Genomic DNA, 23588 nt, shown 5'->3' with positions numbered 1-23588 from the left:
CGTCTCGACCATGCGTGGAAGAAGTCGACAACTCGTGGGAAGAGGGGACGACAGCAACATGACGGCGACGATCTGTGACGATCGTTGACCTTACACATGGGACGACACGCGCAGGCAAGGCTGACTTTCCGGGTGCGAAACCGCATCCGCGGGTTGAGATTTACCATGGTTGTGTCAGGAGTCAGTACACAGCATGAAGGGACACCCGTGCCAGCGGGTATTGCAGTGATGGGATCGATCTTGATGGCCGCACGCCCTCATAAACGGCGCGTCGTCCCAGCAAGGCTGCGGCAGAGCACAGCGCCCGTTCCCTCTTTGTTCAGATGAGACACGGCACGGTGGTCCGGTCGACTGCGTACCTTGCACCCTAAACAGGCCCTTCCCTTCTTACATGCTGCTGAACGCAACCGGAATGCAAATGAAGCAAGAAGGTCTCGAAGACTTAAACCTCACCGGCTTTCGCTGTGGCTGTCTAGAACAGATGTCTAGATATCTTCTCCAAGATTCGCCAGTCAAACCAGGGGAGAATCCTGGTTCTGCCAGTGAATTTGGCCGAGGTCACCGAGACAGGGCTTACTATGTTGGTGATGGTTGGCTTTCTGACGGCTACTTGGACGGGCCTGCGCGACAGCGAGAAAAAGGAGTTCCGGGGCCCTGCAATGACCTGCACCACCCCGGGAATGCTGTCGATCATCTACTTGAGAGGTTATAAACTTGAAAACGGCGTGCGCAAGTAGTTAGACAGGGCGATTAGCGCCTCAAGCAACGCCTCAGACAGATCAGAACTATCACCAGCTAGCCTCAACTCTGTTATCGTCGGCCGATGCGGGCTTGCAGATCCCCCGCAGGGACCCTTTTGCGCCAACAGAAAACGCCCGACGACGACTTCGCGGCCGTTATTCTTTTCGCGACTCAAAATCCCCGGCAAACCAGCTGGGCTCAAAGCAGGGCAATGAGGCGAGTCAGAAGAAGAAGAAGGAAGAAGAAAACGGAGCCGAGGTGGGCTTGTTGGCCGCCAAGCAGCCCAGTGAAGTCAGTCAAGTCAGTTGGCGGTGTGTAGGTATTCGTGCCTTACCTTGCGGTGCCGTAGCCACCAACGCTGGCTGCCATAGCACCAACACAAACAGCTCACCTCACTGAGGTATGCGCCCGCCGGATGGCAGAACACTTGACGAAAACGGCCAACAGAGGCGTCCCTCCCCTCCATGTCGTTTATTAGCGCTGGAGGCAACAAAACCGAAATGTCACTTTCCCATGCCGACGCCTTGCCCCCGAAACAGGCAATGCGCAAAGAAATTCAAAGTTTACTTGACAATAGAGAAAAGAGAATATCAATGTTTTGTGATGAAGTCGGCGAAAGCCAGCATCATTTTGAGGCTCTGTCTCTTGAAACAGGATTTCCCGTTCTCTTTCCTCCATATAATACACTACAGAACGGCTTCGACAATCTACCCGTGTCGACTCACCTGAATCTCGCATCTTTTTCTCCGTCCGGAGAAGGGGGAGGGACGGAGCAGTGGTCAGCTTGGGATGTTCGCCAAAATGTTCCCCACGGGTGCACCCAAGAAGGTATCCGTAAAGCAACTGCAACCTCATCCAACTGCAACGCAAAAATCCCGGGCTGGCTGGTACCTAGGTAATCCAGCCCCTGAACCACGCCCACCCAGAAGGAGAGTTGCATTCCGAAGACATCTCAAACACACCAGCGATGGGGAGGGGGGAAAAACTGTTCTTCTTCCGCGACCCACCACATACACCCTATCGACGTGTATGTACAGTGACTGAAGTACGAATAGGTACGCCAACACATGGAACAGAAGGACTTTGCAGATCATCGCCAACGAGGAAAGGGGAACTTTGTCTTCCTTGGTAACATTATGCCGGTGGGAAAGGAAGAATGCATGAATAGAGTAGAAAGTACCCTGAACCTCTTTTTCTTTTTCTTTTTTTCTTTTTTGTTTTTCTTTTTTTTCTTTTTTATAAATATCCTCCCTTCGATGGCTGGAGGAACATCCAGGATATACAGCGTTGGAAAGAGAGAGAAAAAGTGGCCTGTCTCCTATCCGTACCTCTCATCCTCGTAGGGAGACGCAGACAAACCTCCCTTCCGTGGATCCATGATCCCATCCAGCCATCCTTCCATTCCCCGTACGCGAGATTTTGTGTTCTTTTTATAACGTGAAGAATTCGCATGTAGATAGAACCCAGCAGCACGTGAGCTGTGCCTGGCCGGAAGCAAGGCTACCGCTGGCAGCAAAACAACAACAGAAAAAAGAAAAAAAATTAGGAGACAGCGTAACCGTAGCTTCCTTGCGCTCTCTCTCTCTCCACAATTGGCACCGCAACACCGCATACGGCGTCAGTAAACACGGAGCGCGTCGTGACGATGATGGATCCCGGGGAAAGCGACCTCAAACGCGGGCGTTGCTTTGGCACTTTGCTGGGTCGACGCCGGTAGGAGGGGATGGGTACCCGAGAACGGGGATGAACGATGGGGACAGGAGGCTGGCTGGATGGATGGGACTCTCGGCCAGCTGCGGGTGTTGCACTCTCTCGGCTCTCCGTTGGCTTGCAACTAACTCTTCGAGACTTTTCTGGCTGGCTCCATCTGCGATGCGAACCGAAGGAAACTCACTTGCTCTCGCTCGCGCAACTTTTTTTCTCTGTTGCAACGCAGACATCGTGAGATCCTAGACGCGTTGCCCCGGGTCCGATTCGTTGTCGGTGCCGTCTCCATGCCATCAGTCCACTTTACATTGCTTTTATAGTCAATATACGATCCATATAGCATCGCTTGAGTCATTATCAACTTGAGGCATATAGTACAAAATACACACAACACAACACATGTACAAGAGCAACATGTCCAAGATACATCGTGACTTGAGAGAAGGCATACTCGCTGAATAGGATAGTATAAATGAATTGTTTAAAAAAAGCTTTCGTGATTATTCTGCCCAACGCCACTGGTAATGCTCCACCAACTACAAGAAGTCTGCACGATCGAGTATTATGACTCAGTACAATGGGCTACCTTGCGCCCGTAACACAACAACACAACACGCGTTATTCAGTGTTGTTCCCTTTTTAGTTCCCATTCTCGGCTTGCTTCAAGCTGTGCTTACTTGCTCGCTGCTGCCCCTCCCTTTCATCCTCTCATCTCGGGGCTCTCCCCCTCTAAATTGGAACACCCCCCCGCCCTGCCGCGATCTGTGTCTGGATATCGTACGTAGAAAACCTTGAAACCAACCATGAATCAACCTCCCGTGTCACCCCACGCTTGCCTCCGTGTGCCTCCACACTTCGTCTAGAGATGTCCACTTGTCTTACAACATGATGGCCAGCTCCGGCCTGTCGACCTTCTCCTCGTCGAGATTGGGGTAGTATGGCACCATCGCATCGGCGCCTTGGACGTAGGCGTCGTTGTAGAGTCGCCAGTATGGTTGGCGAACCTTGCGAGCTGGGTGGAAGAGACCTGCCCATACGTAGTTGAGGACGACGCCCGGGCCGACAGCCATGCGGATGGCCTCAATAGCCTCGATGATACGGTCAATGACATGTGGACTGGTCTCGAAGAGGTTGGGGTAGAGCAGGTTGAGGAGATGGACCATGGCGTCCTCACAGCCGAGGCCGACAACGCCAAGCGCAATGTGCTTGACGACCGAGGCGGCGGTCTGACGATGGACTTGGTCACGGTCGATGAGCGCGTCTTCGAGAAGAGGTGTAACGGCATAGACGTAGTCCTTGGCCATCTCGCCAATGTATTCGAAGAGGAAGGACAGCGATTTGAGGACACCGTTTTGGACGTTGAGCTCGGGTACTCGGTACTCGTTCATCAGCGCGGGAAGAACCGTGAAAGGCGCGCAAGTCTCGGCGACGATGCCAATAGCAACGGCGGTGTTGACACGCGACTGACGCTCCTGGACGCGAAGGTTGTTGAGCAGGGTAGCAAGAACATCCTGAGGACCAATGGCCTTGGCGATGAAACCGAACGTGTTGTTGGCCGCACGACGGATACCCTTCTTGTGTGCTTTGAGCATGTCGAGCAGCTCGAAGCAAATACGCATCCACTCGCGAGCGTTGACGCTCTCGGGCCCGCGATCAGCGATACGACCAACCAAGTCAATGGTGTTTTCCTGGACCTTTTCGTGTCGGTTGCGCAGGATAGGGGTAAGTCTAGGCAGCAGGTCCTTGATAGGAGGCTGCATCTGGGAGATACCGACCACCGTGACAATGGATCGCAGAGCACCCAAGATAGATCCGAGAACTTCAGGGTACTCTTCACCCAGGTATTCGTAAAGCACGACACCGATTCGGCCCATCATAGCGTCCTCTCCGCACTGCTTCATGACCATAGCGATGCGTGAAATTAGGTCAGCTGCTTGTTGTCGCACCGTTGGAGACTTGTCGTTGAGTCGCCACAGGATGTCGCTGCAAATTTGCTGCAGGTATGGCTTGCAGCGCGTACCGAGGGCGTTGACAACGGAGCCAAAGCCGTTCAGCACAACGATATCCTCCACAGTCTGTGACTTGAACGTGGTCAGGATACCGTCAATCAAGCGCTCCTCGAGACGCTCGCCAATATCTGCCGCACCCAAACTGGCAACAATCTTCTCGACCGTCTCGATCGTCATCTTCCTGTAGGCTTCGCTCTCGTCTTGAAGATTCACCACGATTCTCTCCAGAATCTCGCTGGCTCCAACCTTCTGACCGATGTCGACAGTCGTCTCGACGACTTGCTTGTAGTTGCGCTTGTCTAAAGCCATTCGCCTCACCCAAAAACTCTTGAAAAACTCGTCCAACACGTGCTCCTTGAGGTAACCTGCTGTGACACCGTCAGTGCCAGCGCACTGGGAGACCACCTTCAGGACAACCTTCTTCATCTCCTCATCTGGGGACGAGAACTCGCGGAGCAAAATCTCCATGATTTGACTGGTATAGTAGTTGGCGTATTCTTCGTCCATAAGCGGGATGATGTAACCCACAGCCTTGAGGAAACCGGCCAAACCCTTGCCACGCTGCTTGCGCGCTCCAGTCCACAACGGGTTGAGAATATCGTCGAAACTCTCGATACCGTAGGGGCTAGAAGCCTCAGCGAGGGCTGCGATTGCCAAACTGGTGACGGTTCTGACCTTGGTCTGTTCGTCGTTAAGGTTGGGACCAATGCAGTCCACCAATCCCTTGAGGTGTGGCAGAACAGCACAACCCATGAGGATGGGGATTTGCTGAACGATCTTGACACCGGTATGACGGGCTTGCCATGACTTCTTGCTTCGACAAACGGCTCGGAGGAACGGCAGAAGCGCAGGAATACCAAGTGCTGACGCGACCACGGCAAAAGCTCTGGCGGTGGTGTTTCGCACGTATTCATCCACGTGATCAATATCTGGTCTCATTGTGCTGATCATCGTGGCCAGACCAGCGGCTTTACTGAGGTTGGAGATAATCTCGCGACCTTCAACTCTAGCGTAGTAGTCTTGGTCGATGAGCAGCGGCTCAATAACAACGAGAATCTTGTGGACGAACGGTCGCACGAGATCATCTAGCTTGTAGAGAATACGGTCGATGACCTTGACGAGCAAATGGCGCTCCTGGTCCTCCAGCGTCTTCTCCATGAGCAAGGGGAGGATCTGATCGAAGAGCGGACCGGCTCCAAACTGCCTGGCATTGTCGGTGAGCTGTCTCAGGGCAGTTTTACGCATTGGTGGAGTACCGTTCTTGACTTTCAAGAGCAGTCTCATGATCTTTCTCTCCTTCATCTCTTCCACGCTGAGGCTGTTCTCATCAGAACCGTCGGTCAGCTTACCGAAATACGCCATATCCTCAGCCTTGAAGAATTGCAAATCGCCGATGCCTGGAATCTCGGCCGGCATGGGCTTGCCGCTGAGCCTGACGGAATCGGGGTCCTGCATCATGAACCCAGTCTGCGGTGCCGGCGTGGCCATAAGCTTGTGTGCGGGCGCGCGTATCGGAGCGTATCCCGGAGGCGGCTCGAGAACCTTGTATCCCTGATCCTCGCCGGGGAGGAGCATATCCAGTTCCTCGTCGCTCAAGGGCATGTTGCGGCCAGAGATGTCGGTTCCGAAGGTCGTAGGCAGGGCAGCACTGCCTGACTGTGAGGGGTGCATCGGTGTCGCAAGTCCCTGGTTTCCCATGGGCGTGGCGGATGGTGCCTGATCCCAACGAGATCGCTTCTTGGGCGCGTCTATCTCCATGCCGGCGGGAGCTGGTGTTTGATCCCATCGCGATCGCTTGGACTTGACAGGATCCGAAGGCTGGGGAGCAGCTTCATCATCAGCTAGCGTAGACGAGACGTCCCATCTCTTCTTTCGCTTGCGGCCTGCCGTAACAGCCTCGGTCGACCCAGCTTCAGCATTTTCCTTATCGCCGTCCTTCAAGGTCGCCGGGGCCACGTTGCCGTCCTCCTCTTCTCGACCCTCAGCCTTGGCCTGGATGGCGCGGCGGACGCGTTCTTCCTCCCTCTCCAGCTCGCGCAGCGCCATGACTTCGCGGTAGCTAGTGCCCTCCTCGGCGGCGCCGGCTTGGCGGTTAGCTGCGAAGGCATCGGCTCGAGTCGGGGTGAGGACACGATCGAATCGTCGCTTCTGGTAGTCGGTCTCGCGATCGGTGATTCGGTTGCTACGCTCGCCCCGGCCTGCCAAGGGGTCATCCTCCTCGACGCCATCACCACGGGCGAACTCGTCGATCATGGCACGTGAAGCCGTGTACTGGCCGACGAGGCGTCGCGTGTTGTCAGCGCCCTCCATCTCGTCGTCATCATCATCACCTGTAGGGATGGACATGTTGTATCCCGCAAACTTGTCGACGCCATTGCTGCGATCGTACAGGTCGGTGTCGAAGCTCTCGGTGAGGCTCTGCTTGGTGTCGGCTCGTTGGTTGTCCGAGTTGCGCGAACCCTTTTTCGCGGCGGCAGCAGCGTTGCGCTCCGCCTGGAGCTTCCGGACGGTCTCGAAGTCTGCGTCAGACATTTTGAATTATGGGTATTGCTGCTTCATGTCACTTGTGAAGGTGCAAGTGGTCGAACGGCGATGACGGAGCTCATCAGTGATGGTTGTTTGTTACTGATGAGGCTGGAAGGGGAGCAAAGAGTCGCAAGAGAGTTTGCAATTTCGCGTTACGTACACGACCAGGCAAAATTTCCGACGCCACCTGCACCCGAGCTTTACCCGAATCTAGAAGGTTGGGACCTCCAACCTAGAAAATCGCGACCACGAAGATGTTTAAGAACGACGGCACTTTTTATTTCTTTTATTGACTTTTATTCCGTTACTAGATGTGTCTTGTTTCGGGAATTGATACTGCTCAATAAAAATACTGCAAGTGACGTTGTTGGGGAACATTATTTTTTTTCTTGACTTATTTCCACTTTAGATATAAGGATATGCGAAATGTTAGAATGGGAATTTGAATTTAATGAGACTGAGAATCGTGAGACTCATCACGCCGACTTCGAGGTTCTCTTGACTGTTTGAGATCTCGTCTTCCTCCGCTTTGGCGATGACTCTAACGGCGCTGCCTCTGGCGTTTCCTCAACCTCGACCTTAATAGTCGTCTTCACAACTTTCCGTTTTCTGCCTAATAGCGGCGCATCTTCTTCAACCTTAACCTCCTTCTTCACTGTCATTGCCTCGCCCTCCTCTTTCTTAACGGTGCGCTCAGAGAATGTCTTCAAATCGGCCGTGAACAACACAGAATGAGCCCATCCAGCGTACTTGCCCCAGAGGCCTCTGAAGTGATCTCCAACTGCATCATACATGGTCTTGTTGAATGTCTTGGTCTTGACCTTCCCGAATTTGTAGTCCCGCTGAGCGATTTGCCACACATGAGTGTCGACCGGCACGGCCTCACCCCAGCCCAGACCCATTAAGCACACGCAGTCTGCTACCTTCGGCCCAACGCCGGACAGCTGGAGAAGCTGCTCGTGAGCTTCTTTGTATGTGCACTGTGCCAACTTGGCGCCTTCTGGCGTCTTCCGGTAACACGGGTTCTCCGGGTTGGTCAGGCTTTCGAACCAGCCCTTGGGTCGATCGTTCACCACGATTGATGCCGTCTGCGCAATGTACTTTGCCCTGTAACCGAAACCTAGCTCCCTCAGGTGAGCTTCTACTGAAGTTCCAGTGAGAGCTTCTGGCGTGGGGAAATCATGAAAGGCTTCATCTCCAACGTGACCAATAAGCGGGCCATAGTGTGTGCAAAGCTTGTGAACCTACAGCGCTGTTAGTGGAGATTCGCTGGTGTAATCATTGAACATACCATCTGCGATATCCTCGAGATGTTATTATTACTGCTGCAAATGAAGCAGATCAACGCTTCCCACGCATCCTGGCTTAACATGCGAACCCCTCCAAACTCCGGTGCTCTCTTGCGAAAGTTGGGGTCTGCTTCAGACCACTGCTCGTAAAGGGACTCAAGATCCAATTTCAGACTCAAGTAATGTCGCAACAACTCCTCCGTATCATCGCCATCCGCTTCATCGTCAGCAACGGGCGGCGTCAGCGGGTAAACGGGCTTCTTTGGCCAGGTCACTTTGTAATGCAGGTGAGTCGGGTCTTGCTTCAGTGAGACGAGGCGCCCGTATAGCGTGCAGCACCTGTGTAAGGTTTTAGCTTGCAGACTTTTCTTTTGACAAAAACTTATGCTCACCATTCATCATTGATTTTGCGCCATCGAAAAGACTGGCCGCATCGTAGGGTTGTGTCGATGCAAAGCTCTGCCAGACTCAGGGGCAACTTTCGCCATTCACTGACCCGGGCCAGGGACATATTGGATGCCCAGTCTTAGGACTCGGTCGAGATGCGTTGTCGCGATTAATAAAAAAAAAAAACCATACGCAGCGACGAACAGAGACCAGACGGGTATCAAACGAGAATTGAGAGGGGGTCGGACGAGGTTCATGAACGAATGAATGTGGTTGTCATTCTCAGGTTGAGGCTGCTCTTTCCCCTAGACGGACTCGCCGACTCAGTGAAAGTGGCCAATCGCCACCCAGTCGCAAGTTCCATGTGTACTCCACCAGCCACACCAATAAGCCACTTCAGCATGTATGACCACCAAAATCAACGCCCGAATCACACTGTATGCACTGTATCATACACAGTACAGGCCCCCACACCTTTGCATTCAAGCTCGACCATCACGACCTCACCGAGCGGCTTATCGAAACCAGCACTCAACCCAACCGCCCACCATGCTTTTCTTCAGGTATGCCCCTGCAACTCATCCAAACAAGAAAAGTTTCTGTCACCATTTACGCCCCCACAACCGTCAATATGCCGCCAGCTAACGCGCTGACCCCGCCAGTTTCTTCAAGACGCTCATAGACCATGAGGTCACCGTCGAGCTCAAGAACGACATCCAGATCCGCGGCACGCTCAAGAGTGTTGACCAGTATCTCAACATTAAGCTAGATGACATTTCGGTCGTTGAGGAGCTGAAGTACCCGCACCTGGTCAGTCACCCTCTGTGGCCACTTCTCAGCCTCGGCCTTGTCTTTTCACTCTCAGTCATGCTGGCAGATGACAGACCCCCCCTGCTAACATAGACTCGCAGAGCTCCGTCAAGAACGTTTTCATTCGTGGCTCCGTCGTGCGCTATGTACATCTGCCCGCCAACCACGTAGATGTCCCTCTTCTGGAGGACGCGACGCGGAGAGGTGAGTCCGCATGATTTTCCCCGGTTCACCTGCAGCGGCCGCAAGGGTGGTGCTAATACGTACTACAGAGGCTGCTGCGCAGTCAGCAAAGGCGAAATAAAAAGTCAGCACCGCTGGAGATGTAGTCTTGATGGAACCCAAGGAATTACGATTACGTGGTCGGGGCACTACAAAAGCCGGCCAACGAAAGATAGGACTAAAGGCTACGGCTTCAAATCCTCTTGGTATTTAAACATGGGTCATGGCGTCTGGGGTAATCCGACTAGATGATATGGACGCAGGAAGGGTAGAACAGCTTGATATCCAGCCGAGAACCCATGAAATGAACCACACTTCAAGCATTTGATTTGGGGGCAGATGCCTCGTGCTCATTATTCATTAAATTCTATCTATGCACCGAGCGACTGATCACCACCAAACGCCGCCTCCGCGACTATCCTTTCCGTCCCAAAGCACAATGTCCTTAGATTCACTCTCATCATCTTCTAGGGGACGAATCAAACCACCTTTCCTTCGCTCAGCCAACCACTTGTCAGTCCAGCCCTTCATCCTCTTCCTGGACGTTTCGCTCCCGACATTGACCGTTGGCACTACCTTCTCAATCCGCAGTGCCATCAGAAACATTGCCAGCTCTCTGAAACTGCTGTGCTCACTATATGGCACCCCAAAGCACATAGCTTCCTTCGTGCTGCCACGCTGAGCAACAAAGTCCTTGGCCCCAAAACGTGACCTCCATGCCTTGCCCTGTAAAATCTGGGTAGTTGGAACGGTGCCGGGCTGCGTGTTGGCCGAGACCGATTTGCCTGCACCCTGTGGTCGATAGTTCCATCCAGAAGGGCGGAACCCAACGATTCGACTGAAGTGTGGCTTGTAGGAGTTGAGATAGTCCTGCAACGTCTCGGCTCGGATCTCCATGAGCATTTGCATATGGACCTGCGCTTCCAGGGGGTTGTCTGTCATTAGTGCCGTAAGCTCTGGGTCTCCAAGCTTGGAACAGATGCGTATTTTGGACTTGGAAGCAAATATCTTGCTGCCCAGGGCTTGGGCAATGGCTTTGCAGATGCGCTCCTTGCCGATCGAGTACGTGCCGCAGATGACGAGCAGGCGTTCCTTGGGGGCATTCTTCGGCTTGGCTTTGGTCGTTTCGCCAACTATCTTGGTTTTTCTGAAAAACTTGCTGACTGTGTCAGTACCTGCCTCCCTATTGACCCTGTCCCAGGCATTGTCCTCAGAATTCTGCTCAGGAGCTAGCGATGTGCAGAGTTCCGCGCATGCCCGAATAACGTCGTTCTGGGGAGGGAAAGAGTAGCGCGGGTTGAGATAGGTCGTATCGAGATAGCATACGTCAATTTTTTGTTGCCTAGTCTTTCCTGAGATCGAGTCTTGCACTTCTGGCTTGAGCAAGGGATGCGCAACTTGAGCTGGACAAGCTCTGAAGTCGCCACAATGCAAAATCCTCTGCTTTCTCGTGGACGGTCCCTTTCCCATTGTCTTTTCGAACAGAAATAGGGAGCTCCCAGGGCAGTGATTTGCGGAAATCATAGTGACAGTAACACCCTCGGTGCCAGGAACATCAACCGTCTCGTTGAATTCAAGTGGCCGAACCCAATGTGCGGCGACTCGCAACTGCATCTTCACGAGGTCCCCGGTAACTTTGCTGCAGTAGATAGGTCCATGGGTCCAGTTGGCAGTCAACCCAATATAGTGGTCGCTATGGAAGTGGCTCAGGAAGTAGGCGTTGCACCCCTTGACCGCACCATACCTGAATGCATCCACACAAATGTAGAATCCGGGCATGATTTTGTAGAATGGACAGGTGCGTTGATATGCGGGTTTGCCGCGCGCAGAGTGCTCTGCCGCAGCAGCTCCTGCCCAAGCCGCATCTTCCGCATGGCCCGACATCAACTTTGTGAATGCGGATTTGGGCTTGTTGTCAGTCTCCCCGATGTTGAAGGGATTGGCTTGGCCAGCTCGCGGAACGGCTGCGCGGGCAAAGCGCTTATTGACTTCTGGCGGGTCGAGAATGGGGGGTTTCGCTACTTGATCTTTCTTGGCTGGCTTAGGCTGAGGGAGGGGTATCGGATTGCCGTCGAGGCAGGCGTTGACGTGTCGTGTTGCTTCTGCGGGCGTAATTCCTGCAAGGCTCCCGTCGCATATTGGGCAGTTGGCCACCATGGCGTCGCTTGATCGAACAGGGTCGGGAATGTCATCACCAGAATGGTCGCCATCTTCTACAGCTTCTGCTTCGGCTTCCAGCCTGGCTTGCTCCTGCATAAACTGCATCATTCGATATTCTTCGCCTCCAAAGTCTTCGTCGTCGGGGAAGTCGTCTAGGTCACCAAACTCGTCAACATTTGCAAATTCATCATCGATCGAGTCCTCAACCTTCAGTGGCGGCGGGGGGCAGCTCGTCTCCTTCGCGGGTGGCGTCGCATCCTCCTCTTCCATTTTGATGGGGGCCGTAATGGGCACCGTGTTACGGATTGCGCTGAGAAAAAGTGGCTTCTTGGAAGTATCGTCTGCATCCTCTCCCCCTTCGCTGTCAGATTCGTCCAAAAAAGGGCCCTTGCGCTTTCCTGGCGCCTTCTTGGTTGGCTTTGCCTCTGTAGGTGACGATGGTGCGGGTTCGGAGGCGACGGGACTCTTGGATGCTTTCGGACTCGATCGCTCTGTCTCTTTTTGGTTTTCTTCTTGACTCAACCTTCTCTTCTTGACCGAGGACTCTACCTCGTTGAATCTATCCTCCTCCCATGGCTCGACGTCGTAGATGTTTGGCTCATCGTCGTCGTCGGTGGCTTGGACCACTAGCTTCTCTTGACCATCCAGAAAAAGGGTCTGCTCAGGCTTTTCGGCCTTTTGAAAGAAGCTAAGAATGCTGGCATTTGGCCTCGCAGGCTTTTTCGAAGGCGGAACCTTGGTGAAGTTCTTCTTCGGAGTGGCGGTAGGCCGCTTTCGAGCTGCCGACGACGGTGGGCCCATCTTGCCACTTTTGTTGGAAAGTAGGTTTCCTGCTCGGATGCTCTTCAAGGCGATTTCATGTGCTCAGTAGAGGTTGCTTGACCTGCTCTTAGAGGAGCGACGACGTTGTTGGGGACTGGCAACTGCCAAGGGTTCGGTGTTGAATCCTAAGAATATTGAGGTCAATGGAATCAAAAAGTTGATGACGCGCCCAAGTCGCGGGGTCCTCGCGCTGCGCTGGGGTACAGGGCGCGCAGTCTCGTGCTTGGGCACTGTAGGTGAGCAATTAACACCCTTGCCCCCCAAAATTTAAGTGGACCAGTCCGCGCTCATTCCTTATGCATCTACTTAAACACGCCCAAGAACCTCCTCAATCATCATTCTCATGTGTACCCATAACTAGGTCTTGAACGTAGGTCAAGACACTAGATGCACGTCGCTTCAAGATACCGAGGACACTATGTTCCGAAGCTTGTGTAATAAGCATGAGTATCTGCGGAAGACCCCAAAGATATGGAATCGACTCGCTGGGACAACGCCTAGACTGACCAACATTCTCCAATGCTTCTATCGCAACATTACGGACATGACGACAACATTCCCATGCTGCACATTGCTATGACCATTGCTGTCTGGTTAGACGGTTCCTCCGAAGGTTTCACGTCCTACGTTGATTCGCCTTGTCATGTACTGTCCAACTGAGATCCTACGTGCGTGACTGACCGCGATCTCACAATTGCATCGTTTCATCGGCTCAGAAAAAGGTTTACACCTCGAACCCGGGTAGTAATACGACATAAACCGTGGAGGCAACCAATCACAAGGCTGACTTTGTGTGACGGTGACTTTTGAATGTAACATGCGTGGAGATATCGTACTAACTCGAAGAAGCCGTCAGCAGCTCAACCTTCACAAGGGACACGACACAGACACATGAGCAGCTATGTGTCGACTGCAATGATAAGGATACATGATACTTCCGTTCTTAGGCTCACACTAGCCGGTTAGAGTCTGACATGCCACTTGACAAGGCTAGATCAGGCTGCATATACTGCTGGTTCCATTGTACATTATGATATACACTATCTGCGCTCTCCATTCCCATCTGCCATTGCTCCATTAGTCCCATACGCGCCGAGCGTTGTTCTCCCCAATCTAGGTATGTCTAACAATGCTCTACTCCGCATCCTCTAGGGTCCACACACTCACGCCGGCCCTCTCGACATTTGCCTTGAGCTTGTTCAAGACGGCCTGTCTCTTGGCCCGTTTCGCCATCAGTTCTGACTTCTCATCTTGGCTGAAGCCAGACAGCTTCTTGCGGGGAGGCGTGCCACGGACGCCGTATGAAGCGACCGAGGATACAAGGGAGTTGCGGAGAGTGCCGGGTGACGCCGTGGCCATACGCTCGGGGGAGAAGATTAGCGACCTGCTGTTCCTCTGAGGGGTGGCCATCGGAGAGCCCTCGCGGCTGTTAACCGACGAGAAGCGCAGCTTCCGCATCTGGTTCTCGAGAACGTCAATGTCGCCAGATCGCTTCTCGACCATGCTGGTCATCTTGTTGATGGTGCGCATGACGGCCTCGACGGTGGGGACATTGGAGTTGCCCTTGCCAGACGCACTGCTTACTGATGCGAGCTTGGTCTTGAGAAGCGTCAAGGCTTCCTCCACCTCGGCGAGGAGTTTGGAGAAGTTGGCATACTCACGACGCAACTCGTTCTGCTGAGCAGCTTGTTCGGCGCTCAAAGGTAAGGAGCGGCTGATGTCGGCCTGGTCGGGATCGAGTCTGACCATCATAATCTTCTTGAGGTCGTCCTGCTTAGACCGCAGGCGGGACATCTCACGCGCAAGTTCGTTGCAAGCCTCCAGCTTCTCTTCTACATCTTGAACACGGCCATATTCTAGGTCCCGGGCGAGAGATCTGTCAATGACCTCGCCGAGCTCGTCGATCTCAGACAAGACCCAGTCTTCGGGGTTTTCAAGGTCTTCCTTGCGGCGACCACCCTGCTTGAAGCCAACATCGTGTCCTACGATGAAGCTTGCCAACGATCGAGCGTTCAGACCAAGAGTGTCAATCATGGAGTTGATGTCACGGTAGACGGCTTCGACTTGCGCGGGGATGGTTTCCTTTGCTGACGGTACCACATTGGAGTGCGCGATGAAGTCGTCCAGCTTGAGACTGGGCTCGATCTTGGATGCAAGAATCTTCTGAATCTCATCGTCCTCCTCGTCCTCCAAAGTTCGCGACTCCTCAGCTTGTCTCCTCTGGCGCGCCAACCTCTGCTGCGCAACGAACGGGTCCTCCATTGTGGTCTTAGAACCGACTATGGACATACCCATCTGGGAGGGCTGCTTTCTCTGGGCGCCGAGAATTTGAGAAGCCATACCAGGGGCACTAACCGAGCGAGCTGACTCTTGGCGCAGGCGTCCTGGAATAGCGGCCCTGACAGGGCTGGGGGATCGTGGGCTCGTTTGCGAAGGACGAGGAAGTGTGGGCACATTGTTGCCGAATAGCGAATGTCGTGGTCTCTCTTCCTCTGTGCGCGGAATGGAGTAAGTGCTACTGCTAACACCACCGAAAGAGCTTTGAGGAGTCAGACCTGCATTGGGAGTCATGGCCACAATGGACGGACTAAGATCCTTTGCGACGTCGACTCCACTACCCTCGGACCCTTCTTCGTCCTCCTCAAGATCGCTGTCGTGGTCGCTATCCGGGACAGTTGGTATGGCCGGGAGGTCGTTCGTCTTGGGTTTGGTGATAAAATCGGGTGGCAGGGGAGCGTCTTCTGGCTCCTTAGCGGGCGTCTCACTGACGGGCGTGGATGACCAGGTTGCTTGTGTGAGAGACTGCTTGGGCATCTTGAGGAAGTCGGGGGCAGCCGCTGGCGCCGTTTGCTTCGGCTTCTCCTCCGCGGGCAATGGCAGTGCTGTCGGAGGTGTAGTCGATGGCACAGCCTTACTAGGTTTGGGGGTGATGAAGTCAGGGGGCAATGGTGCGTCATCTGATGACTTCGTCGATTGCTTAGGCTTAAGGAAATCGGGAGGAAGCGGGTCATCGACAGCCTTCGTCTGAGATGCTTTGGGCGTCGTGAGGAAGTCAGGGGGAAGAGGAGCATCGCCTGCCTTCGGGGAAGCCTTACTTGCCCCGCCTGAGGAAGAAGACGACTCTCCCAGAGGATACTCAACCCTGCTCGTTGAGTCGGGAGGCAAGGGAGCATCCGTGGGAGTCTTACTCTGGGGCTCCAGCTTGAAGCCTGACGACGAGGACTTTGGCGAGGGCTTGGAAAACAGACTTCGGCCATTTTGCGGCGCAGTCCCGAGTCCGAACAGTCCCTTGTTAGGAGCAGGTGTCTCCTTGGGTGTCGTGGAGGGCAAATCGAAAACTGATTTAGGCTTGGGTGTCTCTTCCGTTGTGTCCATGCTCTGCTCCTTAGTAGGTGTTGTCTGCTTCTTAGCATCTCCAAGGGCCGAGCTGAAGCCGCCGCCGAAGAACGAGGATCCGCCACTGGTAGCAGGCTTTTCGTCGTCATCGTCATCGTCCTTTGCAGAAGGATCGGGCTTGAAACTGCTTTCCAACTTGAAGGGCTGACCGGCGAAAGGATTGACTCCAGCACCACTGCTGGGCTTCTGGCTGGGCGGTGGAAACGCAGTATCTTTGGTGGATGAGAAAGGAGACTGGCCCGAACCAAAAGGACTTGAGGAGGGTTTGCTTCCAAACACGCTGCCGCCTTCGTTGGCGTTCTTGTTACCAAGCGAACCAAAGCCGCCAGACGATGCAAACCCTGCGAAATCACCCCCTGACGAAGGAGTAGCCGCGGCTGTCGGTGTCGAGCCGCTACCAAAGACACTCTTGTTTCCAGAGCCGAAGGTGCTAGGCTGTCCGAATGTCGACCCTGTAGTGGCTGAGCTTGAACCTGCAGCTGCCCAGGGAGACTTGTTTCCACCAAGAGCCGAGGACTGCCCGAAAGATGAAGGCTGACCGAAAGCTGGGCTAGAGGTAGCCGCAGCAGGAGTACTGCCCAAGGCGCTGCCACTGCCGAATGCACCGCCGCTCCCGAACGCCGACTTAGGAGTGGAAGTTTGGCCGAAAGGCGAAGCAGCAGATGTGTTGCCACCAAACGCGGTGCTTCCAAACGTTGATCCTGTTGACGATGCGCCAGTCGCAGAACTCAAGGCATTTGATGTGCCCCATGGTGAACTCTTGGCTCCTAGCGCAGAGCTGCCGCCAAATGCAGGGGTGGATCCGCCGCTGCCGAAAGGGTTTGCCGGTTTTTGGCCACCGCCCAAAGCAGAGGGGGCACCGAATGCCGGCGTCGAGCTCGCAGAAGAGCCGAACGCTGATGGCTGAGAGGGTGCACCGAAAGGTGACGCAGCTGCTGGAGCGGCTGGAGCTGCTGCAGGCGCCGAGGGTGTAGGAGCAGGCGCTGGAGCAGACGTGTCAAGCACAGCCATGCCAGGGTAAGTTGTGCCTCCTCTGATGGAGTCCTCGTACACGATCCACCATGAGCTCAGAACACCCTCATGGTTCAAGACCCAGAAGCCGGGCAGTGGGCCCGGTGAGTCCTCAAGCTCCTCGTCCGCAGGCAGAGGCTTGTAGACCTTCTCTTTGCTCGACAAGTCGAGAGCAACGCCAATCGGGACTGTGTTCTGGAAGTCTTCCGTCATAGGGAGAGACGCACGCTTGGAGTCGTCGAGAAGCTCTGTTGTTGTGAAAACATTGGAGATACTGTCTGCTGGCTTATCCGGAGACAGCGGCGTCTTTGATCTGCTGAGAAGGCCGATATCAGGGGATGCTGTGGACGCGACAATCAACAGATCCGTAAGGTTAGGAGGGAAGTCTTTCAGTCGTAATATTGAGTGATGAGGAGTGTTCTCTGCGCCAAAGGGGTCGACGGGGTCTGTGAGCTTCTGAAATGTGAAGTCTGACGGGAGCTTTCTGGTGATTATGTGGTATACTGATGTGGGGGGAGATTCTTTTGTTGAGGTATGGATGGCCAGGAAGAGGTGATTTTCCAGCCAACTCAGAGAAGACACTGAATGGAGATGATCAGTTCGCGTTCCCAACGAAATTCGCATCACAAAAACCTACCGTGAGCGTTCTCTACGCCGGGCGGTCGTGGGATCTGCCCCTTTTCCTCGCCCTCGGGGGTCATTTGAAAGATAGTACCATCCGCCAAGCCTGCGACAAGCTGCTTTCCTTTGGTACTCCAGCTTAAGCAGCTGACTTGCGCCTTCAGAACATTGCTGATATTCCTATCCTTCAAGTTCGCCATGTGCAAGTTCCCGTTATTCGTCACAATGGCAACCAGTTCTGCCTTCTCGATCGTAGGGTTTGGTACCAGCGCCCTCAGTGTCTCCCCGTTCGTTGCAAGCTCGAAGGCCGCCTGAGTACCGCCGTTGAGCAGGCTCTGGGTCTCATAGACGGCCAGACCGCCGCCACTTTCGGCAGACAGAATCAGGTAGTTCTCGTCGGCGCTGAAAGCGAGCTGCGACACCCTCATGGGCATAGGCAGCTTGACCTGGGGCTGGAAGGCGCGGACATCGGAGCTGTCGCTCTCCTTAGAATCGGCTTCGAAACCTTTGCGCACAGATTCGGTCGAGGCGATCGTGATCTCATCGGGGCCGGCGGCGGCGACGAGTCCCCGGCGGGGAGCGATGCTCAGGAGGGAGGCCGTGTCGGCGGGTGCAGGGGACCATGCGGACGTCAGCCGGAGCTTCGCGTCTCCGGCAATCGATTTGAAACCAAGCGCCTGGACAATAGTTTTAGTTGGTGAGCTTTGAACGTGTGATAGACAACGGCATCGACGGTGTCGGTGACCAGATCTCACCTCGGTCTGGATCACCTCCAGCTCGGGGCCTTGATTCAGTCCTCCGCCTCCAGCCGTGCTTCCAAGCATGGCGTTTCCTTGGTTCGAGAAGCCGAAAGCCATGATGGAATGCTGAGCAACCGGCTCGTTGGAGGAGGGACTTGTTGGGTCAGCTGGGGGTGGTTCTTTGCATTCGTTGGAGGGGCCGCGTTGTTGATATACGGGAAGTTTTTTCTTTTTTTTCTTTTCCCGTTCGTCGCAAGCAGCTGGGTGCGGTTGCTACAGTCGCAACCAGTGAGTATTGCGCAGGGACGTTGTCAACTCTAGAAAAGACTGCTGAGCGCCAAAATGCCGATAAAAAGGAGATTGGTTTAGTTTCACACGTTAAAACGCGAAAGAATTGGCCTTAAGGCAGAAGAGTGATGCCTTCTAGATGTTGCACCGTCTGATTGCCTGGTCTCTGGCGACGGGACAGACTGCTGCTGCTCCCAAAAATTCGTATGGAGCTCCTGCTTGCTACTGGGCCCGTCCGTCACCCCGGTCGCATCGACTAGGAAGATCACGTGAAGCTTAGGCAGCTTCATGGGGCGTCCCTGGCCAATCAGCACTGGCATCTGTCGGTGTCAGGGTGCCTCCCGCTGCATGAGCTCTCCCCAAACAGCGGGCGACACCATTGAAGGCAGCTTTTAGCCTCGTCATCAGCTCCTGCCTTCACCACGTCCCTCAACATCTCCACGCCCAGCGGAACCTCTGCCAACCTCACCATCCACCACGACCGAACGATCACGAAGTTTCCCACAAACCCGACGACCGAGAAAGAACAATCACAGCGTCCGGGTCTAGCCAGCCAAGTCAGCAACCATGCCTGGCTTCGACTTCTCCAACTACAACCGCAATGCGGCCCTCCACGCCCGAGGTGTCCCCCTGCCCAAGGCGACTAGCACAGGTACCACTATCGTGGGATGCATATTCGACGGCGGAGTAGTGGTTAGCATTCCCAAACACTAGATTCCCCTCCATCAGCTAGTAGCATGGATCCAGTCATTGGACTCGCCCCCGCGTAACGCCCTTTCGTACCACAAGCTCGTACTAACTATCCATTCAGATTGCGGCCGATACAAGAGCGACGTCAGGTCCCATCGTAGCGGACAAGAACTGTGAAAAGTTGCATTACATCGCCCCCCAGATCTGGTGCGCGGGTGCCGGAACCGCTGCCGATACCGAGTTCACCACCGCAATCATCTCCTCCAACCTCGAGCTCCACGCCCTCTCGACAGGCCGCAAGCCCCGCGTCGTCACCTGCATGACCATGCTCAAGCAGCACCTCTTCCAGTACCAGGGCCACATCGGCGCCTACCTCGTCGTTGCCGGCGTCGACCCCACGGGAACCCACCTGTTCACCGTCCACGCCCACGGCTCCACCGACAAGCTCCCCTACGTCACCATGGGCTCCGGCTCCCTCGCCGCCATGTCCGTCTTTGAGACCCAGTGGAAGCCCCAGCTGAACGAGGAGGAGGCTGTTAAGCTCGCCAGCGATGCCATTCAGGCCGGTATCTTCAACGATCTGGGTTCCGGAAGCAACGTCGACGTCGCCGTCATCACAAAGGACAAGACCACGCTCAAGCGCGGCTTCGTCAAGCCCAACGAGCGTACTGCCAAGCTCAAGAGCTACGCCTTCAAGCAGGGCACGACCGCCGTCCTCAACGAGAAGATTATCAAGAAGAACGAGATTGGCCGTTACGTGAGCGTAACGGAGGTGCCGGCTGGCGAGGCGATGGAGGTCGATGCATGAGCGGGCTGACGGGTTTATGAGGATACGGGCTTGCGAGAGGCTGGCTAATGAAAATGCTCCCTAGACGAGGAGTTGATGTACCAACACAATGGACAATGGCAATAGAAGACATTGACACTGATGAAGCCAAAAACGCATGTTGTTGAGTGATTAAGTTGACTCCGGTAGGGGCCCTGTAGCAACCAATAATCGTAGTAAAGCAGTCTGATTCCAGCAATCACCAAGACATCAGTATGGAGGCATGTGGCACCAAGGTGTAGGTGTAGATCCAGGGATCAGTTATGGAAGGCTTTTCCCCATTCGCCTTGCGACTGCCATTATGCAGGCAAAGCCCTTTTTGTGTAACAAGTAACAAAGGAAAACTTCTGAGGAGGATTTAATGGCCCTCCCCTCAAAGCAAATGTGGTATATACATAGGAACCAAGGGTATGTTCAATCAAGGTCTGTACACGCTAAACGATCCCTCACTTTTTCCACCTCCCGTGGCACGGAGCAGACGGCTGGTCCATTGTTGCATGGGTATTAGGACAACCTCGTCCTCCCCCTGCTCCCGTGTAGCGTACCTTGCTGAATGCAGAAAATGGCACAATTCCCATCCATGAATTTGAAATGCCCAGAAAAAACAGCTGCACTCCGTAGAGCCAGCTTCCCAAAACTCCGAAGATGCGGGGTATGAAGGTGATGTGGTGATGCAGTGGTCATGATCCGTGAAATGCCGCCAGAAGCCATGCGCGCGCAGAAAGAACTCCTAAAAGACTCGTAGCTAGCCAGTCTTGATGCCAAACATGGTGCGCGTCCTGGACTTGCTGCGGGACTTCTTTCCGTTGCTGTCATCGTCATTGTACTTTGACTTGTGGATCCTGCGAGGTTTCATGTCAGCACTGCGGCTTCCTGGGTGCTTTCATTGTGAGGCAATACGTACCAGCTGTTGCCGACCATGTTCATTCCCTTGGCTTCAGCTTGTCTGTAGAAACCAGCGGCCTTCTTAAGGTTCTTCTTGCATCCGATGCCTTGGGCGTAGCAGAATCCTGCCTCAGCCAATGCATCAACATCACCCCAAGCTAGTGTTCTGTCAGTGAGACGTCTTAGAGATGAAATCCTTTGGCAACTTACATCCAGCGATCTCAAAGCAACGCAGGGCAAGAGCCTTATCCTGCTCAATACCCCATCCATTCATATGGCTCACACCGAGCTCATAGATGCTGAGTGCGAATTGTGCCTTACGCGTCCTCCTCTCTGTGGCATCCACAAACTTGCCCTCCTTGACGTGGTCTTCATCATCGGCAATTTCAACACTGGCACCCTCAGCTGCCTTTCTCAACCACTCAACACCCTCACGCTGGTTGGGCCGCATGCCCCAGCCGTGGCGGCAAGCCAACGCATATAGAAGCATGCCAGTAGCGTTTCCGCCCTTGGCAGCATGGCGAAGGTGGTAAGTAGACTCCTTGACGGAGCCATTCTCGTGGCACTCGATACCCTTGGCCAGGTGCTCTTCGGCTGTCATTTCCGAAGTGGTAGGTGCACCCGAAGCTAGAGATCGAGCGCCCTTAATAGTACTGCTGGAATCGGTGGTTGCCATAGACATGGCAGTCTGACCACGGGCGGCATCGTGGACAGGAGATGTGAGAGCGCGGCCTCTCGGGTCATCTTCTGATGGTCGGCTCTCGGTAGATGGGCGGCTCGGGTTGGGGGACGGCTGCGGCGCAGGGCCACCACGGTTCATGCCATTCTTCGTCAAGTTGAGATCGCCAGGAGCACCTACCTCCGCAGAGCTGGACGGCCGTGTCGGAGGTGAGGGGGGCGCTCCATGAGCGATCGTCGAGACGTTGCTGGGCTGAGTCATGGGCTGTTCCCACTGGAAAGAGGCCTGTGCATGAGGATCGAGAGGAACCGACCGTTGAATCATCTTGCCTCTAGGAAGTGAATACTTAGAATAGATGTATGAGGGGGCCGCCTTTCCGTCGTCATGCATGGGATCCGGGAAACCTTCACTGTTCATGCTGACAGGAGTGTTGGCTGAATCGTCATTTGCAAATACAAAGGATGGCTGGCTGTCTGATGAGGCTTGGCGCGTTGGTGTTTCCAGTCCAGGAGTGCCTGCGCGACTCATCGGCCTTGAGAAGTTGAAAGAAGGTCGCGGCAGTGGCATAGAAGCTTCCGAGCTGACGGATGGGGAACGTTGGAAAGGTCCAGGGTTCAGGTTCGGGGACGCGGCCGATGCGAAAGCGCTGCCACTCGACAGCTTGCGTGGAGGAAGAGACTGAATGGAGTTGCTCATTGAGGTGTCGTCGGTAGCGTTGTCGAGAGGCGAGGACATGGAGCTGGCTGATCGCGCAATGAAGTTGGGTCTTGGGGGGGCCAAACCGGGACCATCGAAAGAATGAGCCTTTGACTTCTCAGGAGATGTCCCAAGTGAGTTATCGCGGGAGCGTGCTGGAGAACGCATAGGTACTGCTGGTGGTGAGGCATGAAGGAGGGAGTCGCTGATCGGGTGCTCCATAGGCGCTGGTGACTGTTCTCTCCTGGCGCCGAAGGTTGTCTCATCGTGGTCCTCTCCTACAGATTCCATACAACGTCCACGCATCGTGTCAAGCTGAGGCTGGGGAGGAAGGGGAACGTTCTCGTCGGGAGTAGGCGGGATTCGGCTCATTCGTGGATGCACTGATCTCGGGCGGTCCTTCTCTGAGGGGAAAGCGTCCTCCATCTCGGTTCTCATGCCAAACCCAGGGTTCTGAAGCTCGGGAAGCGCCACTTCATCAGAGCCAGAGTCGTTGGACATGGAGCGGAAGTAGTCAGATCGGCCTTGGACAACCAGAGGGCTCTCGGTCGTCAAAGGCGGGAGTCGGCTCATTCGTCGTCCGTCGCCGTTGGCCGCAGCTTGGAGCTGCCTCGCCAAAAGGCGACTCTGGAGGGCGAAGGCATCGAGAGGCGACAATTCGGGAGGCGCCTCACCTGCAACGTGAAGTCTGGGGGATCGCAGCGGTCTCGATACGTTCGACATACTGGATGGCGCCCGAAGGTCGATGAAGTTGGGGCGTTGAGGCGACATAGTCGGTCGGGTATGCGTCGCTTCCTGCTCTGAAGACGCCATGCAAGGCGGTGTGGTTGCTACACAGCTGGTGGTGGATTGATTTGAGGAAGTCGACGCCAGATCGGGGGGTTCGCTGGGAGAGGTTGGTGGTTGGAATCCTGGCGGTGCAAGTCTTGTCTCGGGGGGAGGATCGAGTATGGCGTCAGTCTAGACTGGAAGAGGATTCCGGCATGGAGGTCGAATGACAGGTCGTTGGCCAGATGGTGGTGTGGCTGACGGGAATGCTACGGGCGGCGCATGAACGATGAGGTCAGGCCAAAGGTCGCAGTG

At 54.6% G+C, this 23588-nt stretch overlaps 7 protein-coding genes across 7 annotated transcripts; 2 read left to right on the top strand and 5 right to left on the bottom strand.

Annotated features, from left to right (window-relative positions):
* Positions 1 to 3326: 3326 nt before the first annotated feature.
* Positions 3327 to 6989, bottom strand: prp10 (U2 snRNP component prp10; the record flags this gene model as incomplete). Its single annotated transcript, XM_037315724.1, has 1 exon — positions 3327 to 6989. The coding sequence occupies one exon, from the start codon at positions 6987 to 6989 to the stop codon at positions 3327 to 3329; it is 3663 nt and encodes a 1220-aa protein (XP_037185358.1).
* A 470-nt stretch (positions 6990 to 7459) lies between these two features.
* On the bottom strand, positions 7460 to 8783 carry OGG1 (N-glycosylase/DNA lyase; the record flags this gene model as incomplete). The annotated part of the gene is made up of 3 exons (XM_037315723.1): positions 7460 to 8227; positions 8275 to 8611; positions 8665 to 8783. The coding sequence occupies 3 exons, from the start codon at positions 8781 to 8783 to the stop codon at positions 7460 to 7462; spliced, it is 1224 nt and encodes a 407-aa protein (XP_037185359.1).
* A 425-nt stretch (positions 8784 to 9208) lies between these two features.
* Positions 9209 to 9773, top strand: LSM2 (U6 snRNA-associated Sm-like protein LSm2; the record flags this gene model as incomplete). Its single annotated transcript, XM_037315722.1, has 4 exons — positions 9209 to 9222; positions 9322 to 9469; positions 9571 to 9673; positions 9742 to 9773. 4 exons carry the CDS (start codon positions 9209 to 9211, stop codon positions 9771 to 9773), a joined length of 297 nt encoding a protein of 98 aa, XP_037185356.1.
* Positions 9774 to 10081: 308 nt separating this feature from the next.
* pso2 (DNA cross-link repair protein pso2/snm1) lies at positions 10082 to 12652 on the bottom strand (the record flags this gene model as incomplete). The annotated part of the gene is made up of 1 exon (XM_037315721.1): positions 10082 to 12652. One exon carries the CDS (start codon positions 12650 to 12652, stop codon positions 10082 to 10084), a length of 2571 nt encoding a protein of 856 aa, XP_037185357.1.
* Positions 12653 to 13807: 1155 nt separating this feature from the next.
* NUP159 (Nucleoporin NUP159) lies at positions 13808 to 18558 on the bottom strand (the record flags this gene model as incomplete). The annotated part of the gene is made up of 3 exons (XM_037315720.1): positions 13808 to 17661; positions 17718 to 18378; positions 18457 to 18558. 3 exons carry the CDS (start codon positions 18556 to 18558, stop codon positions 13808 to 13810), a joined length of 4617 nt encoding a protein of 1538 aa, XP_037186334.1.
* A 738-nt stretch (positions 18559 to 19296) lies between these two features.
* pup1 (putative proteasome subunit beta type-2) lies at positions 19297 to 20227 on the top strand (the record flags this gene model as incomplete). The annotated part of the gene is made up of 2 exons (XM_037315719.1): positions 19297 to 19422; positions 19541 to 20227. The coding sequence occupies 2 exons, from the start codon at positions 19297 to 19299 to the stop codon at positions 20225 to 20227; spliced, it is 813 nt and encodes a 270-aa protein (XP_037186333.1).
* Positions 20228 to 20990: 763 nt separating this feature from the next.
* Positions 20991 to 23276, bottom strand: DSF2-1 (Protein DSF2; the record flags this gene model as incomplete). Its single annotated transcript, XM_037315718.1, has 4 exons — positions 20991 to 21087; positions 21150 to 21288; positions 21341 to 23179; positions 23231 to 23276. 4 exons carry the CDS (start codon positions 23274 to 23276, stop codon positions 20991 to 20993), a joined length of 2121 nt encoding a protein of 706 aa, XP_037186208.1.
* Positions 23277 to 23588: the final 312 nt, after the last annotated feature.

This window comes from Colletotrichum aenigma, assembly GCF_013390185.1.
Source record: "Colletotrichum aenigma strain Cg56 chromosome Unknown KSG_Cg56_contig01, whole genome shotgun sequence".
NCBI classification, from domain to species: domain Eukaryota; kingdom Fungi; phylum Ascomycota; class Sordariomycetes; order Glomerellales; family Glomerellaceae; genus Colletotrichum; species Colletotrichum aenigma.
The sequence above is the reverse complement of the archived record's forward strand: the minus strand, read 5'-3'. Positions and strand labels throughout refer to the sequence as shown.